At 43.6% G+C, this 16,181-nt stretch overlaps 1 protein-coding gene across 1 annotated transcript in view; it reads right to left on the reverse strand.

The window, feature by feature from the left end:
- ATRN (attractin) overlaps window positions 1-16,181 on the reverse strand; it is a 176,162-nt gene that overhangs the window by 35,552 nt on the left and 124,429 nt on the right. The window contains exon 25 of the mRNA XM_056855209.1: window positions 6,130-6,191. Coding sequence (XP_056711187.1) covers window positions 6,130-6,191 — 62 coding nt within the window. The remainder of the gene's footprint in view (window positions 1-6,129; window positions 6,192-16,181) is intronic.

Raw genomic sequence — 16,181 nt, forward strand, 5'->3', positions numbered from 1 at the left:
TGACATTTATGTCATATCCGGCCCTCATAACAAAGGAGTTCGACACCCCTGATCTAAGAGGGTAGTACTATGAACAACCAGCTTTTATTCTAAAGACGTATTCTGCCCTGGTACACAGAAGTGCCACATGTGCTAGACACGCAGATGCGCCAAAGAACCACATCCCATTATGGGGGCAACATACCAAGGGGGTTCTCTACCACTGAGCCACGGCCCCTTCCCAAATCCTCCTCTCATAAAGAAAAAAAAAGAGGTGCAATACAGGTGGCCAACTCCAAGGCTATCTATCAGCAGCTCGGACGGGAAAGGGTTAAGCCCCGCATTCACATTGGAATACCTCTGGTTGCCGGGATGGTGTAGTGGTTAAGAGCGGTGGGCTCTAATCTGAAGAACTAGGTTTGTTTCCCCACTCCTCCACATGAAACCTGCTGGGTGACCTTGGGCCAGTCACAGTCCTCTTCGAGCTCGCTCAGCCTCACCTACCTCACAAGGTGTCTGTTGCGGGGAGGGGAAGGGAAGGAGATTGTAAGCCAGTTTGAACACATGAAGCTGACTTCTACCGAATCAGACCAGGCCCATCAAGTTCAGTATTGTCTACTCAGACTGGCAGCACTCTCCAGGGTCTCCGGCAAAGAGAAGTCTTTCAAGTCACCTACTGCCTGATCCTTTTAACTGGAGATGCCAGGGATTGAACCTGTGACCATCTGCATGCCAAGAAGAGGCCTGAGCCACAGCCCCTCCCCAAATTCGATTCTCCTTAAAAAAGGTAGAGAAAATTGGCATATAAAAAACCAACTCTTCTTCTAATACTTAAAAAAAAAAGTTCAGGAAGCAAATCACAGAAATATAGAAAATGCAAATGCAACAGGAAATACGGCTTTGTAGCACAGAAAGCAATAAGGCAACAGTAAATAGATGGAGGCAGGCGTTGTGAATAAAGATGAGAACTAAGTGATGAGAGAAATACAACTAAAGTGAAAAAATCCCACTTTAATTTCTGAAAGGAATCTGAGAAGAAGTTCAGTTCCTTCCAGCTCCCCTCCTCTGGAGCTGCCCGCCGGCAAACAGCCATCACCAAAGGTCAATATTGGTTCTCGGTATGTGTACAAACAAGCCGCCATGTGGATCTTCGCAAGAGGATGTTTACGCCAGTTATCAGTGCAAGAACACCGGCAAATTCTTTCCTGCTGCTGGATTTAGTTGCAGCACATCGGCTGTCGTGAACAAATATTTGTGGACACACAGACGCATGTGAAAAGGCACGGAGAGACAGAACAAGACTTCGGGATGCAGTAAGGTATCTTTACCCTGACTGGGATGGCCCAGGTTAGCCCGATCTCATCAGCTCTCGGAAGCTAAGCAGGGTCATGCAGGTTAGTACTAGGAAGGGACACCACCTAGGAAGACCAGGGCCATGACGTAGAGGCAGGCAATGGCAAACCCACCTCTGCTCACCTCTTGTCTTTTTTTAAAAAATAGATTTTTATTGATTTTTAAAGTATAAATTCAACAACAATTTAACAACCACTGAAAGTGTAAATCTTAAACATAAAAAATCTCCATTAGTTGTTCTAAATATAAATTTATTAATATATGTATTGACTTCCCCACCACCTCCGTCTACCTCAAAATAAAGTATTATGTTCTATCGTTTGTAGTTTTGATCCTTATGTAATTCTAAATACCTAATTTACCATTAACTCTTCCATAAAGTATCTATTCTAGTTTCTCAACCAATTACAAAAGTAGTACATTACGGATCAAGTTAAAGAGTAACTTTCCATTTTCGCAAAATGTAATTCTTGTTCACAATAGTTCCTCCAATCCTCCCATTCTCCCAAAAATTGTTCATTGTCTTTTTGGTTTATCATTGCAGTTAATTTCGCCATCTCCACCAGTTCCAGCATTTTTAATATCCAGTCTTTTTTCTCTGGAGTATCCGTCGATTTCCATTTAGTTGCATATAACAATCTTGTAGCCGTAGTGGCATAAATAAAAAACGTTCTTTGAGTCAAAATATTATTCGGAATCATACTTAGTAACATCATCTCTGGCGTTTTGGGTATATTTTTCTGAATGATCAGTCTTATCTCATTATAGATCATATCCCAAACGTTTTTCGCTTTGTCACATGTCCACCACATATGATAAAACGAACCAACTTCTGTACTACATTTCCAGGATTTTGGAGACATCGTTTTGTACATCTTCGCCATTTTCTTAGGTGTCAGGTGCCACCTATACATCATTTTGTAAATATTTTCTCTCATTGATTGTGCGTGGATACCTTTTAAATCTCTAGTCCACAATCTTTCCCATTTGTCCAAATGAATATCATAACCCAAAATTTGTGCCCAGTTAATCATGGTTGGTTTAATTCTTTCTTGTTCACAATAAATTTCCAGTAACAGTTTATACATCCTGGAGATTAATTGGGTATTATTATCCAATAATGATTTGTGAAAAAGTGACTTGTCCTTGGAAAAACCTGATTTCAGGTCTTGTAAAAAAGAATTAATTTGATGATATTGGAACCAGGTTAAAACATCCTTCACCTCCTGGTAGTCTTTTAAATAACATTTATTACCATCCCATTTCAATAAGTCTTGATATGTAACAAATTGTTCAGGTCTAAGTGGGCATAATGTCAATATTTCTTGTGATGATATCCACATTGGTGTCTTTGGTTCCAAGAGATGTTTGTATTTCGTCCATATTCTCAGTAAAGAGGATTTGATTCTATGGTTCCAAAATGATGATTGAATCTTGATTTTACCATACCATAAATAGCCATGCCATCCACTTATATTGTTGAAACCTTCTAAATCAAGTAATCGTGCATTTGATATATTGATCCAGTCCTTCAACCATACCAAAGCAGCCGCCTCAGCAAACAATTGGAAATTTGGAAGTGCAAAACCTCCTCTATCTTTAGAGTCCACAAGATGTTTATAAGCGATTCTCGATTTTTTTCCTTGCCAGATATAGTTTAATAAGTCTTTTTTCCATTCTTCAAAATATTTTACATAGGAACTAATAGGTAAATTTTGAAATAAAAAAAGTATCCTCGGTAGAATATTCATTTGAACTGTCGATATACATCCCAAGGAGAGTTTTTTGTTTGCCAAAATTATCATATCTTTCTTGATCGTCTCCCAAAGTTTAATATAATTATTTGTGATCAAATCTTTGTTTTTTATAGAAATCCAAATTCCCAAATATTTAATTTTGGTAGTCTTTTCCCATCCTGTATATGATACAAAGTCCATCTGCTCAGCTTTCGGTGTATTCATGAATATTGTTTTTGTCTTTTCTTGATTAATCTTAAACCCTGAGACTTGACCAAATTCATTCAAAATATCCATCAGTTTACTCATTGATTGTGTTGGATTTTCCAAAATTAGTAAGAGGTCATCCGCAAATGCCCTCATTTTAAACTCATGTTTTTTAATCTGTAGACCACGGATGGCCTCTGTTGCCCTTATCTTACAACATAAAGATTCCAACACCAGAATAAACAGTAGTGGGGATAAAGGACAACCTTGTCTTGTCCCTTTTTGTATTAAACAATTATTTGACATTGATTCATTAACCAGAATTTTTGCTTGTTGTGATGTGTATATAGCTGTTATGCCTCTCATAAAACGTTCACCAAAGTTCAATTTCTCCAAGATTTTTTTCTCCAAGAGACCATATCAAACACTTTTTCAGCATCTAAAAAATAAAAGCTGCTTTATGCTGGTTATTCTGCTTAGTATTCTAAAGAATCTAGTAATATCCTAATATTATCCTTGATTTGTCTTCCTGGTACAAAGCCTGCTTGGTCTCCATGTATTAAATCTTTAATGATCCGCTTGAGTCTATTTGACAAAATCGAGGCATAAATTTTGTAGTCCACATTCAATAACGAGATAGGCCTGTAATTTGAGACTTTCTCTGGGTCTCTTCCCACCTTATGAATCAATGATATAAAAGCGTGTGACCACATCTCAGGGGATAATCCATTGTCTAAAATTGTATTACAAAGTGAAAAAAGGGGTCCCATAATATTTCCTTTAAATAGTCAGTAAAATAGAGCAGTAATACCATCTGGTCCTGGGGTTTTATCAATTTTTTGTTTCGAAATCGCTTCTTGCAATTCTTCCTTAGTAATCGGGGTGTCTATCAGTTTTTGTTGAGCTGATGAAAGTGTTCATTTGTATTGTGCTCACCTCTTGCCTTGAAAGCCCCACGGGCTCGCCACAAAGCACTGCTTAATTGTTCACAACACACTATTAGTGAAAGTACAGAAATTCTCAACACAGCTTAGAGGTTATTATATTTTTCTACCCTTATGACTGCAGATCAATCCAGACAGGAAATTGTTCTTTGTTCTACAGAATTCCAGTACTTGACTGGCCAAACCAAGAAACAGAATTCTGTCGACCCTGCAAGAGAAGTAAGTATGTTCCTCGTGAGATCCGACAGAGCTTCACGCTGGGTCCAACTGGCTATCGCCTGTCTGCAAGGCCTATTGTAACCACCGGCTGAACAGTTCTGACGCCACAGAATTTTCATCAATATCCTAAGTCCTAAGGAGGAAGGATCAGCCATGAAATGCTAAGAAAGAGCACCATGCTGCAACATGGAGGGGTTAGTTCAGAAGTTGCATGAAATCCTCACAGAGGAGAGCTTATGGACAAGAGGGGTGGTACACAGGCCACTGCAGGGCCCCAGGGAAATAAGCCCACTGCCCCAGGAACCAGAAAGATTGCATGCCCTTGATGGTAAGGGGGTGCCAAAATACGAGCCACCATGTAAAATGGTTGAGAAAAGGGAGGGGTTGAAGTTCATATTTTTAGTCAAAACCAGCCAAACCTTTGACTGCAGACTTCTCAGGCGTGGTCTACCCGTGGAAGAAACGAGGTGGCGGAATAAATGGAACAATGTTCGCCTGCTTCAGGTAAGGCGATCACATTCTTAATACAGGTTAAAAAAAAACTTCTTGAAACTTAAGAAATAGCACACCAGGGAGAAATGTTCTAGCTTAGCCTTCCCCGTGGTGCGCAAGTTCTCCATTTACAGGGTATTAATAATGTAGGGAAACTGTGAACATGTATTCCTTAATTTGCAGTCTAGATGGGAACACAGGCCAATTCTACCCCCTCGACCATCTCATCCCATTGCACACCCAGCCCCAGAGGGTTAATATTCAACATTCGTACAATTTGTACAATATTCAACATTTGTACTATTCGTACAATATTCAACATCCGTACAATTCGTACAACATTCATACAACATTCGTACAAACATATCTGCTGTTCTTATTTTTATTCACAACATTTGCGACCTGCCTCTCTGGCCCTCGTCAGGGCCACTGAGACGGCTGAAGTTCTCCCATATAAAGGTGATGCTATCAGCATATTCTGAATTACTGCAGATGGGTATCCTTTATCCTGACTGCTTGGGACCAGAAGTGGATTGTATCTCGGATTTTTCTGTATTTTGGAACATTTTGAATTTTTTTCATAAACATAATGAGATATCTTTGAGATGGGACCCAAGTCTAAAAACGAAATTCATTTATGTTTCATATATGTGTGTGTGTATATATATAAGGAGCCCCGTGGCACAGAGAGGTAAGCTGCAGTACTTCAGTCAAAAGTTCTGCTCAAAACCTGAGTTTGATCCCAACGGAAGTCGGTTTCAGGTAGCCGGCTCAAGATTGACTCAGCCTTCCATCCTTCCAAGGTCAGTAAAATGAGTACCCAGCTTGCTGGGGGTAAAGTGTAGACGACTGGGGAAGGCAATGGCAAACCACCCCGTAAACACAGTCTGCCTAGTAAATGGCAGGATGTGACGCCATTTACATCAGTAATGACCCAGTGCTTGCACAGGGGGCTACTTTTACCTTTTTATATATAGTTTGTACACATAACCTGAATGTAATTTTCAACAATATTTTTAAATTTTTTGTGTACAATGAACTATAAATGGTGCTGCTGGGCGCATGTGAGTAATGCCTGTTTGCTGGCTCAAAAAGTCTGGTTTTTGGATTAGTCTGGATATCCATGTCCAGATAAGGGATACTCAACCTGTGCCGATCAAAAAGACAAGAAGATTTTAATTGGTTAGAGTAAAGAGTACCTGAAAAAGGTGACGAAGAACTGCACCAAGTCCATAAAGTTACTGTGTTGTGAAAACGCGATCTGCAAGAGAGAACACACAAAAACAGAAGTCTTTATTGTTAGAGGTCGGAAACCCTAATCACAAAATTGTCTCTTCCATTGCTAAGGCTGCAAATAAATATTCTTCCTTGTATTAGTAAAGCTACCAATGTAGAAGGTGGTATTTCATTTACAGGCATAATATTTTTATTTTACAAAATCTGAATCCCGCCTTTCTGCTCATACGAAGGCCGCCAAGGCGGCTAACCATTTAAAGCATACATGATAAAAATCACATTTTAAAATTTCCATTCCATCTGCAGGGACTGCATTTTATTCGAGCTACTGCAGGCCCTTCTGCAGCCTTATATCACAAGCCAAGAGCCATTGGAATATCTGATGTTATACTTGATTATCTTAGAGGGCCATTTTAACTAATTGCTTTTACGTGCTTACGACATTTTATTGTATAGTCATTATTTTGTGAGCTGCCCTGAGCCCGGCATCTGCAGGGAAAGGTGGGCTATAAGTCCAATAAAATAAATAAAAATAAAACCACCCCTAACAAACATCATTAAAACAAATTAAAAACAGAGTTCAAATACACCCAAAACACAAAAACAGAATTAAAGCATTGGTTAGGAAGGACGAGTCATTGAGGAACGCCAAATGAAACCAAAGTCTTCACCTGCTAGGAGACCCAGGATTGAATCCCCATTTTGCTGTGGAAGCCCACTGGATGATTATGGACTAGTCACATACTTTCACCTTAACCGACCTCACAGGTTTGTTGTGTGGATAAAAAGGAGGAGTGGACCCCAATGTAAACTGCTTTGGTCTCCACTGTGGAGAAATACTGCAGTTTTCCAAGGTAGAGAATGCAGGAAGGGGGATGGGAGAGATGGAAAACTTGTCAGAGGGGTAGATAACATGTCATGGGTCAGCCTGCTGGGGCCTCCTGAGATGACGAAGACCTTGAAGCTGAAGGCTTCAAGGAGCAGCTGCAGGGTGAGGAGCAGCCACAGGCAGTGGGGCCCTCCCCGTGTCTGCAGCCACCCAGCACAGGAGACTCACCTGTGCAAGAGGTCCAGTCACAGGCAGTGTCACCAGAGAACCCCCCCAGAGAACCCCCCCCCCAAAGCTGCTGGAGCAGAGGCGCAGGAGACTCAGGGCACAGCTACATGAGTGAAGAAGGAGTGCTAGACTTCAGGCCCAGCAAGGAGCACTCCCTGCTGACAGTGATAAGAGCTTCACCAGGCAGGGAGTGCTGAGATGGGATAACAAGCAACAGCTTGTTCACCCCAGGCCTACTTAAGCAGGCTTGTTGTGCAAACAACTTGTCACCAACCTCTGTGTGTATCAGCCTTGTCTCCCTGCTGTACTTTGGATTCCTGGTATCCTGACTTCTTGGACTGACCCTGAGTAATGCCTTGGATTGCTCTTGCCTGTGTTGATAACTTGGACTCTGCCTGAACTGTGAATGACCTTGGACTGCTTTTCAAACTACACTTCCAGCTTCAGGCACTCACTCCTCGCCTGCAACATGACAGGTGGTTTGCCATTGCCTACCTCTGCGTGGGAACCCTGGACTTCCTTGGTGGTCTTCCATCTAAGTACTAACCAGGGCCAACTCTGCTTAGCTTCCAAGATCTGACAAGATTGGGCTAGCCTGGGCCACCCAGGTCAGGGCAGATGAACAGAGGTGGTGTCTTGGGTCAGCCTGCTGGTGCTTCCTCAGATGATGAAGACCTTGAAGCTGAAGGCTATGAAAGAGAGGAGCAGCCACAGGCAGAGCAGCAGATGGGTCCTCCCCATGTCTGCAGCCACCCAGCACAGGAGTCTCACCTGTGTCAGAGGTCCAGCCACAGGCAGGGCCACCAGAGAGGCCCCCCCCCCACTGCTGGAGCAGAGGCACAGGAGATTCAGGGCACAGCTACATGACCGAATAAGGAGTGCTAGACTGCAGGCCCAGGAGGAGCACTCCCTGCTGACCATAATAAGATTAATGAGCTTCACCAGGCAGGGAATGCTGAGACAGGATAGCAACCAACAGATAACAACGTAAGCCAATCTGGTGAACTGGATTTGTTTCTCCACTCCTACACATGAAGCCAGCTGTGTGACCTTGGGCTAGTCACAGCTTTCTCAGCCTCACCTACCTCACAGGGTGTCTGTTGTGGGGAGGGGAAGGGAAGGTGATTGTAAGCCGATTTGATTCTTCCTTAAGTTGTAGAGAAAGTCGGCATATAAAAACCAACTCTTCTTTTTCTTCTAAACTCACAAGATCCAACAGAAAATGCAATTCTGAAATCAAATTGACATATTCCAGCAGGCAGGTTTGCAAACTCTCCGGTCCCACCAAGAAATCAGAAGCAGGTGCCAGCAGTTAATGCAATACCAAGTGGGAGAGCCACACACTAACTCCACCCTCGTTCCTTCTGCCTTAGTTTTGTTTCAGTAGGCAAGACTTTGATTCACAACAAGGGAAATGGTAACCTAAAACCACCAACGTCAAGGAGGCAAACTGCGAGAGTTATTAGATGGGAACATACTGTAAAATCCATCACATTAGACACCCAAACCATCTATTTGAGTTTGGCAGCACATAAAGAGCTTCCAGGATTTTCTGGGCCGTTTCAGGGGTGGGGGGAATGGGACCGCCAAAACAAATTAACGTACCGCACAAAAACTCACAGAGGCCCACAAGAAACAAAAGGCCCCAAAGCTCGCAGACAGAGGGGAAACGAACAGGAAAAAAAACACCGCGCACGCCTGGCATGAAAAGTTTCTGTCTTCTGGCCTATTGCTTTGAGCTCTAATGTTTCCGAGGCATGAAGGCAAATAGACCCTGGAAGGTAAAGAGACGGCTGCTGTGGCCAGAATTCTAAGTGCTCACCTTTCCACCGAAAACCAAAATTGTTATAAGGACTTTCCAAGCGAAGTTAAAGGTCACCAAGATAATTCGTTTGGGCTATTGATGATGCATTGCACGGGAAATAAGTTGGAACAACACCCTCGGCCTTAAGATGGCTTACCGACAGCTGGCTTCTTGACTTGTTCTTTAAAAAAAAAAAATGCAGTGTTTTTATCCCACCCTCCTTCCGCGAAGCTCAAGGTAGCAAATGTGGGACTTCCCTTCCATTTTATCCTCGCAGAAGCCCTGTAAGGTGGGTTTGAGAGAGAGCAGAACTGACCCAAAAACCACTGGCAACAAAGACAACCATTCAGCATCAACCAAAAATGTCCTCCCCATCACAGAGTTATTTATAGCTCCACTGAGACTACTGCAGGACAGAAGGAGGGAATCGGCCACAAAGGAAAAAATCCTGCTGCACGGGGTGGGGGGAATGAGGAAAGAAGAATCCAGCACTCCAAAAAGGGGGAAAACCCCTCAATAAGGGGGAAAACCCCTCAATAAAACTTGCACACAAGCAAAAAATTAATCTAGAGCACAAAACCTCTGAATCAATCTGGATTTCAAGAACATCTTTACCTCCTATTTGCAAGACACCCTGTTTTTATGAATTCCCCTCCAAATTATGAAACCCCTCGAAAAAGGGGGAAAACCCCTCAATAAAACTTGCACACAAGCAAAAATTTAATCTAGAGCACAAAACCTCTGAATCAATCTGGATTTCAAGAACATCTTTACCTCCTATTTGCAAGACACCCTGTTTTTATGAATTCTCGCGCCTGGCCAACCTAAGGCTTCGGAAAGGACAGCCGCAGTCCGACTTGCCCGTCCCAAAGCCCCGACACTGGCCGATCCCCTCAGCTGACGCCAGCCACAACATCCCAGCGATGGGCTTTTGCCAGCAGACTCACTGGGAGAGCTTCCTACACTCCTACAGGTCAAGCCCGAGAGGGGGCTCTCAAAAGCACCCCGGGAAAGGTCGGGGGTGGCGCTCCTCTCAAAGCTGGGGAACGCCGGAGGGGAGACCGCCTTCCTCTCGGCTCAGTTCTGGAAGGCCAGAACACCTTTGTACCCCCTCCCAGCCAAACGCTGGATGCCAACGAGAGCATAGCAACGCGGGCGTTTCAGATTTCATACACACATACACAAACAAAGAACACTAACAAGGAATGAAATGCCTCTCTAGGCCTTATCCGGACCATTCAGATCCAACATGGCGCTGTGGTTAAGAGCAGTGGTTTGGAGCGGTGGGCTCTAATCTGGAGAACCGGGTTCGATTCCCCCACTCCTCCGCATGAGCGGCGGACGCTAATCTGGAGAACCGGGTTGGTTTCCCCACTCCTCCACGTGAAGCCAGCTGGGTGACCTTGGGCCGGTCACAGCTCTCTTAGAGCTCTCTCAGCCCCACCTCCCTCACAGGGTGCCTGTTTTGGAGAGGGGAAGGGAAGGTGATTGCAAGCCGGTTTGATTCTTCCCTAAGTAGTAGAGGAAGTCGGCGTATAAAAACCAACTCTTCTTCTTCCTCCTCCTTCAGCTATCCTGTTCACTGCAAGAGGTGGGATTCATGTAAGGGGGGGAAGAGTATTTTTATGTATTTATATCTATATTTAAAACTCACAATTTCCACTGCAAAAACAGGCTGGCGTTCAAGAAGCCTTCCTGAAAACCCTTTAAAACAGCCTCCACCCCTCCCCTTGGATCTCATGCCTGTTTGTTCAACCGAGCTGGTTTGAATTATCTGCCGCTTGGCAGCAAAGGCCTCAGAATCGGCCTCAAAGGCCTGCCTGTATGGTTTTCTGTTACCAAACTTTGTGCGAGAGAAATGGACAAATCCATTTTAACACTTCCACGGTCTTTGCCTTTTATGGAAGAACACAAATCAGTTCACCAGTAAGCATCAGCCCACATCAATGGGAAATGAGGTGAAATAATAACACACACCCCCAAGGCCCCACCATGAAAACGGAGAGGCCACTATTTTCTGGATGCCACCAGGGGCCATTACCCTACTTGGCAGCTAGAAGTTGTTTTGCATTTCTAAAGGCTCCCATAACTACCAAGGGTTAATTATGTTCACATGTTTGAGACTCTTGGCTTTCCTTAAGGCAAGGAGGTTCTACCAGTACAGAAGGCTCCACTAACTGAAATCAAAGATACAGCGTAAGAAAATAAGCAAGGCCATGCTGGATCAGACCAAGGCCCACCAAGTCCAGCCAGGGGCCTCTAGGAAGCCCACAAACAAGACGACTGAAGAAGCCTTATCCTGCCTGTGTTCCACGGCACCTAATAGAATGGACATGCTCCTCTGATCCTGGAGAGAATAGGGATGCATCATGACTAGTATCCATTTGGACTATCTCATAAGAACGTAGGAAAGGCCATGCTGGATCAGACCAAAGCCCATCAAGTCCAGCAGGTGGTTCACACAGCGGCCAACCAGGTGCCAACAGGAAGCCCACAAGCAAGACAACTGCAGAAGCATTATCCTGCCTTTGTTCCACGGCACCTCATAGATTAGGCATGCTTCTCTGATCCTGGAGAGAATAGGACTGCATCATGACTAATTTTCATTTTGACTAGTTGCCATGAATAGCCCTCTCCTCCATGAACATGTCCACTCCCCTCTTAAAGCCTTCCAAGCTGGCAGCCATCACATCCTGGGGCAGGGAGTTTCACAATTTAACTATGCCTTGTGTAAAGAAATACTTCCTTTTATCTGTTTTGAGTTTCTTACCAACATCAACAAGCCTGATCTTTGGCTCGCCTACGCAACCAAATCCAGGGACACTCTAGCACCAGAAACTCTATATTAAGATAAAGGAAGTAACTTTCTATCCTGCCACAATGGCAGCTTACACAGTGTGTTTAAAAAAAACCCAACAATATTTTAAAAAATCAAACTGCAATAAAAAAAAAAGTAGGAGCCAAACCCAAACATGTAGTGTTCATAAGGTCTCATGGTTTACTTTCTGCAGAAGATTGAGTAGCAATGTACTGTTTTCCTTGTAGGATGAAGGAAGACAGGGTTTTTGTTGCCAACCTGTGGGCATGGAAGAGAGATAGTTGTTAATTTCCTGCATGTTGAACTAGATGGCCCTGGTGGTTCCTTCCAACTCTATGATTCTATGACAGTTCAAGAGTGTTAAGTTTCTGTGGCTACTCGGGCAACCAGGCAATGCAGGCAACCCTCTACCAGGCAATGCAAAGAACTACGGATTGGGGCCACTACTGGCCTTTTAAGCATGAAGTATTTGAATCCGTCTCTCCCAGATCCTAGCCCAGCATTCTACCACCACACTGGCCCTGTGAATACAGAGGTTCCATTTAGCCACTGTGAACAGTTAAGCATTAAACAGATCCAGTTCAGGGTTTATCCAATGCTATTATTAAGTGTAAGGATGTATTGCTGGCGACCAAGATCAAATTAATTCATGCCATAGTATTCCCTATTATTATGTATAGGTGTGGAAGTTGGACAATGAAGAAAGCTGACAGGAAGAAAGTAGATTCCTTTAAAATGTGGTGTTGGAGGAGTCAAGTCCCTTCCGACTCACGATGATCCTATGAATCAATGTCCTATCATTAACAGCCTTGCTCAGGTCTTGCAAACTGAGGCCCGTGGCTTCCTTTATAGAGTCAATCCATCTCACGCTGGGTCGTCTTCTTTTCCTGCAGCCCTCAGCTTTTCCTACCTTTATTGTCTTTTCCGGCGAGTCTTGTCTTCTCATAATGTGACCAAAGTACGATAGCCTCCATTTTTCCAGGCTTGATTCCTCTAGGAGGGGATATTTGTAGGGCACTCCTGAAACGGGACTTTTACCTGATGGCACAGCAGTGCAGAGATCCCCGCTTGTCAAGGCGTCTGATCTGGGCCGTTTTCTAGCTTTCAGTGATAAGTGAAGACGTTTATGTTCTGTCAGACACTTGACTGATTTTCATTGTCTCTCTGATTGATGGTTTCTACCTGCTTGCTTCGACAGGCGGTTTGTTCTGGGGTTGAAGCCGTTCTATTTTCTTTCTGTCATAATACCATAGTATGCTGCTGTAGCTTTATATGTCATTCTAAGGTTTAATTGCCTTTCTTATACATACACACATAATTCTGGGTTTTCGGCACATTGTGTTGGCATTTATTTATTTATTTTTGGGAGGCAGTTTAGAGAAATGAATTACAGGGATTCGGCATGCACGTACTCCCTCCGTCAGCATGGTGTAGTGGTTAAGAGCGGTGGTTTGGAGCGGTGAACTCTGATCTGGAGAACCGGGTTTGATACCCACTCCTCCACATAAGCGGCGGAGGCTAATCTGGTGAACTGGGTTGGTTTCCCCATTCCTACACACGAAGCCAGCTGGGTGACCTTGGGAAAGTCCCAGCTCTGTTAGAGCTCTCTCAGCCCCTCCTACCTCACAGGGTGTCTGTTGTGGGGAGGGGAAGGGAAGGTGATTGTAAGCCAGTTTGAGTCTCCCTTAAGTGGTAGAGAAAGTTGGCATATAAAAACCAGCTCTTCTTCTTGCCTTGAAAAACCAATGGAGTTGCCATAAGTCAGGTGCGACTTGATGCCACTTTCCACCACCATGAACAGACAACGGGCCCAACAAGAGGTTCGTCTAGTTTACCATCTTGTTCCAACAGTGGACATCCTGATGCCAATTACCAAGGGCATGAGGATCACTTGGCCCACTTGGCCCCCTTCCCACCGGCAATGGCGATTTGGGTGGGTAACCCTGCCGATGCCGAAGGCTCCACACAGCTATCGTGGCTAACAGACCAATTTCTGGAGGAATTAAAATACATTACTAGTACTTGGGAAGGGTAGCCAAGAAGGAGCAAGAATCTTTTTTCCTGAACTTTACCTGAAGAATTAACTACCTGATGACTCCCGTGAACAAGATTTCAATTTATAGAGAAATTTCAAACAGTTATAGAAAATATTCACTGTTGTACCTATTTAATATGGTACTTTATTCTGTAAGAAAATATAATACTTTGATCCTTCTGAACTTTACCTGATGAATTAACTATTAATATTTCAACTTGTAGAGTAATCTCAGTTAAAGAAAACATTTCTTGTTGAACTTATGTGATATTGGATTTTTCTTTGTATTTTACATCTTTTTGAGTAACTTAACAAAGAAGCTGTATAACTGACTTAAAGAAATACTATGTATATACTTTTACGAATTGTGTTGGACATTTGAAATTGTTAAACTGTGACAATCAGTAATTTTTGAAGCTAGTTTTACTAGTAAAAATTGGATTTATATTAGAAAACTATAGACTGTATGAATCAACTGCTATTTATGATTATATACACATACATTAAAGGTACTACGATTCTATTTTTATGCCTTTAGTATACTTGGTACCTATACTCTCTATTATTTATATTTGTAATTTCTGGGGGAGGAAGGGGCCACCAGTGGCTACTACCCCCCCCCTATTTCAAACCATCTAAATCCAGGCCAGCCCCATGTCTTTCAAAGGGCCATCTGCCCTTTCTGCCGAGTCCTTTAAAACGTCAGCCCCTTTCTCCCGTTTATCGATGACAGTTTTAGCACGCAGCATAAAAAATGTAAAATTTGCAAAAGACTGTACATCAATACAGAGTATAAGAGATCCAGCGCTACCAAACAATAATTTGCAATGGGAAAATTTCCTAACTCCTGGGTTATTATTAATACAATAAAAGGCAATCATAAGTTTCAGAGTGCTTATTGATCAGACAATTTGATAATTGTCATTCCTTAGGCTAATTACTCCCCAATCAGCTTCCCTCCGTGGAAAGAAAAAGGTATTTTTAAAAAAAAATATGAGACCAGAGAAACACTCTTCTAACCACCTCCACCAGTGACCTTTGTGCAGCCACAAGAGCCTTGCAAACAACTGGATTCCAGATGTGCATCCTGCATACATCGTCAAACCCTGTCCCTGCAAGTGAAAACTGAGTAACGATCCGATGCAAAAAAAATTCCAGAGACAGCCTCACATATTCTGTGTTTTCACTAAGGAGCCACTTAGGTCAACAAGTGATAAAGTTGGGGCTGTGGCTCAGTGTTAGAGGCTTGGTCTGATCCAGCATGGCTTTTCTTATGTTCTTATGCAAATAAATAAAGTGGACTTGAGTCCTGACGAGGCTGGAGGAACTGTGCAACACCAAGTGGGGCACTGGGCTGTCCTACTCTCGGAAAAGTATCTCCTTGAGCTTTCTGTCGGTAGCTTTGGAAACTGAGAAAAGTAACAGCAGCCAGTCGCGCTGTTGTGTTGGGTAAAGGGAAGGAGGCGCAGGAGGGACTGCTGTGGCTCAACGGTAGAGCATCTGCTTGGCATGCAGAAAGTCCCAGGTTCAACCCCCGGCATCTCCAGTTAAAGGGACTAGGCAAGCAGGTGATGTGAAAGACCCCTGCCTGAGACCCTGGAGAGCTACGGAGTGGGGCTGTGGCTCAGTGGTGGAGCATCTGCTTGGTGTGCAGAAGGTCCCAGGTTCAATCCCCGGCATCTCCAGTTAAAAGGACTAGGCAAGTAGGTGATGTGGAAGACCTCTGCCCAAGACCCTGGAGAGCCGCTGCCCGTATGAGTAGACAATACTGACTTTGATGGACCAAGGGTCTGATTCAGTAGAAGGCAGCTTCATGTGTTGACTTAGATTCCAAGTAGCTTGGTAAAAAATAGTGCTGTCCTTATTGTTTCTGTTGAAATGGTGCACATACCACCCTCCAAGATTCTCAATCGGCTGTCCTCTTTAAGATGAATTGGTGCCTTGGAATCTGAATTGGTGCCTTGGAATCGGGGGAGGGGAGAGAAGATAAACTGGTGTGGGGTACTCTGAAAAACCCTGGATACCTCTCTTTAAAGTCCTCAGTGTTGGGGGGGGCACCCCATCTGACAAATGAGTTGGATTAATAATAGGTCAATGGTCAAGGAGTAGACATGACAGTCTCAATGCAGGATCGTGGAAATATGCCCCCTAACCTTGACTCGGCTGACCTGGCTACCTGGATCCATGCCACAGTAACAATGAGACTAGTCTACTGTAACACACTGTACATGGGTTGGCCCTTGAAGACCTTTACCTGACACCCTGGAAAACCAATACTGAAGAAGAGGAAGAGGAGTTGGT

Source organism: Euleptes europaea, chromosome 9 (assembly GCF_029931775.1).
Source record: "Euleptes europaea isolate rEulEur1 chromosome 9, rEulEur1.hap1, whole genome shotgun sequence".
NCBI classification, from domain to species: domain Eukaryota; kingdom Metazoa; phylum Chordata; class Lepidosauria; order Squamata; family Sphaerodactylidae; genus Euleptes; species Euleptes europaea.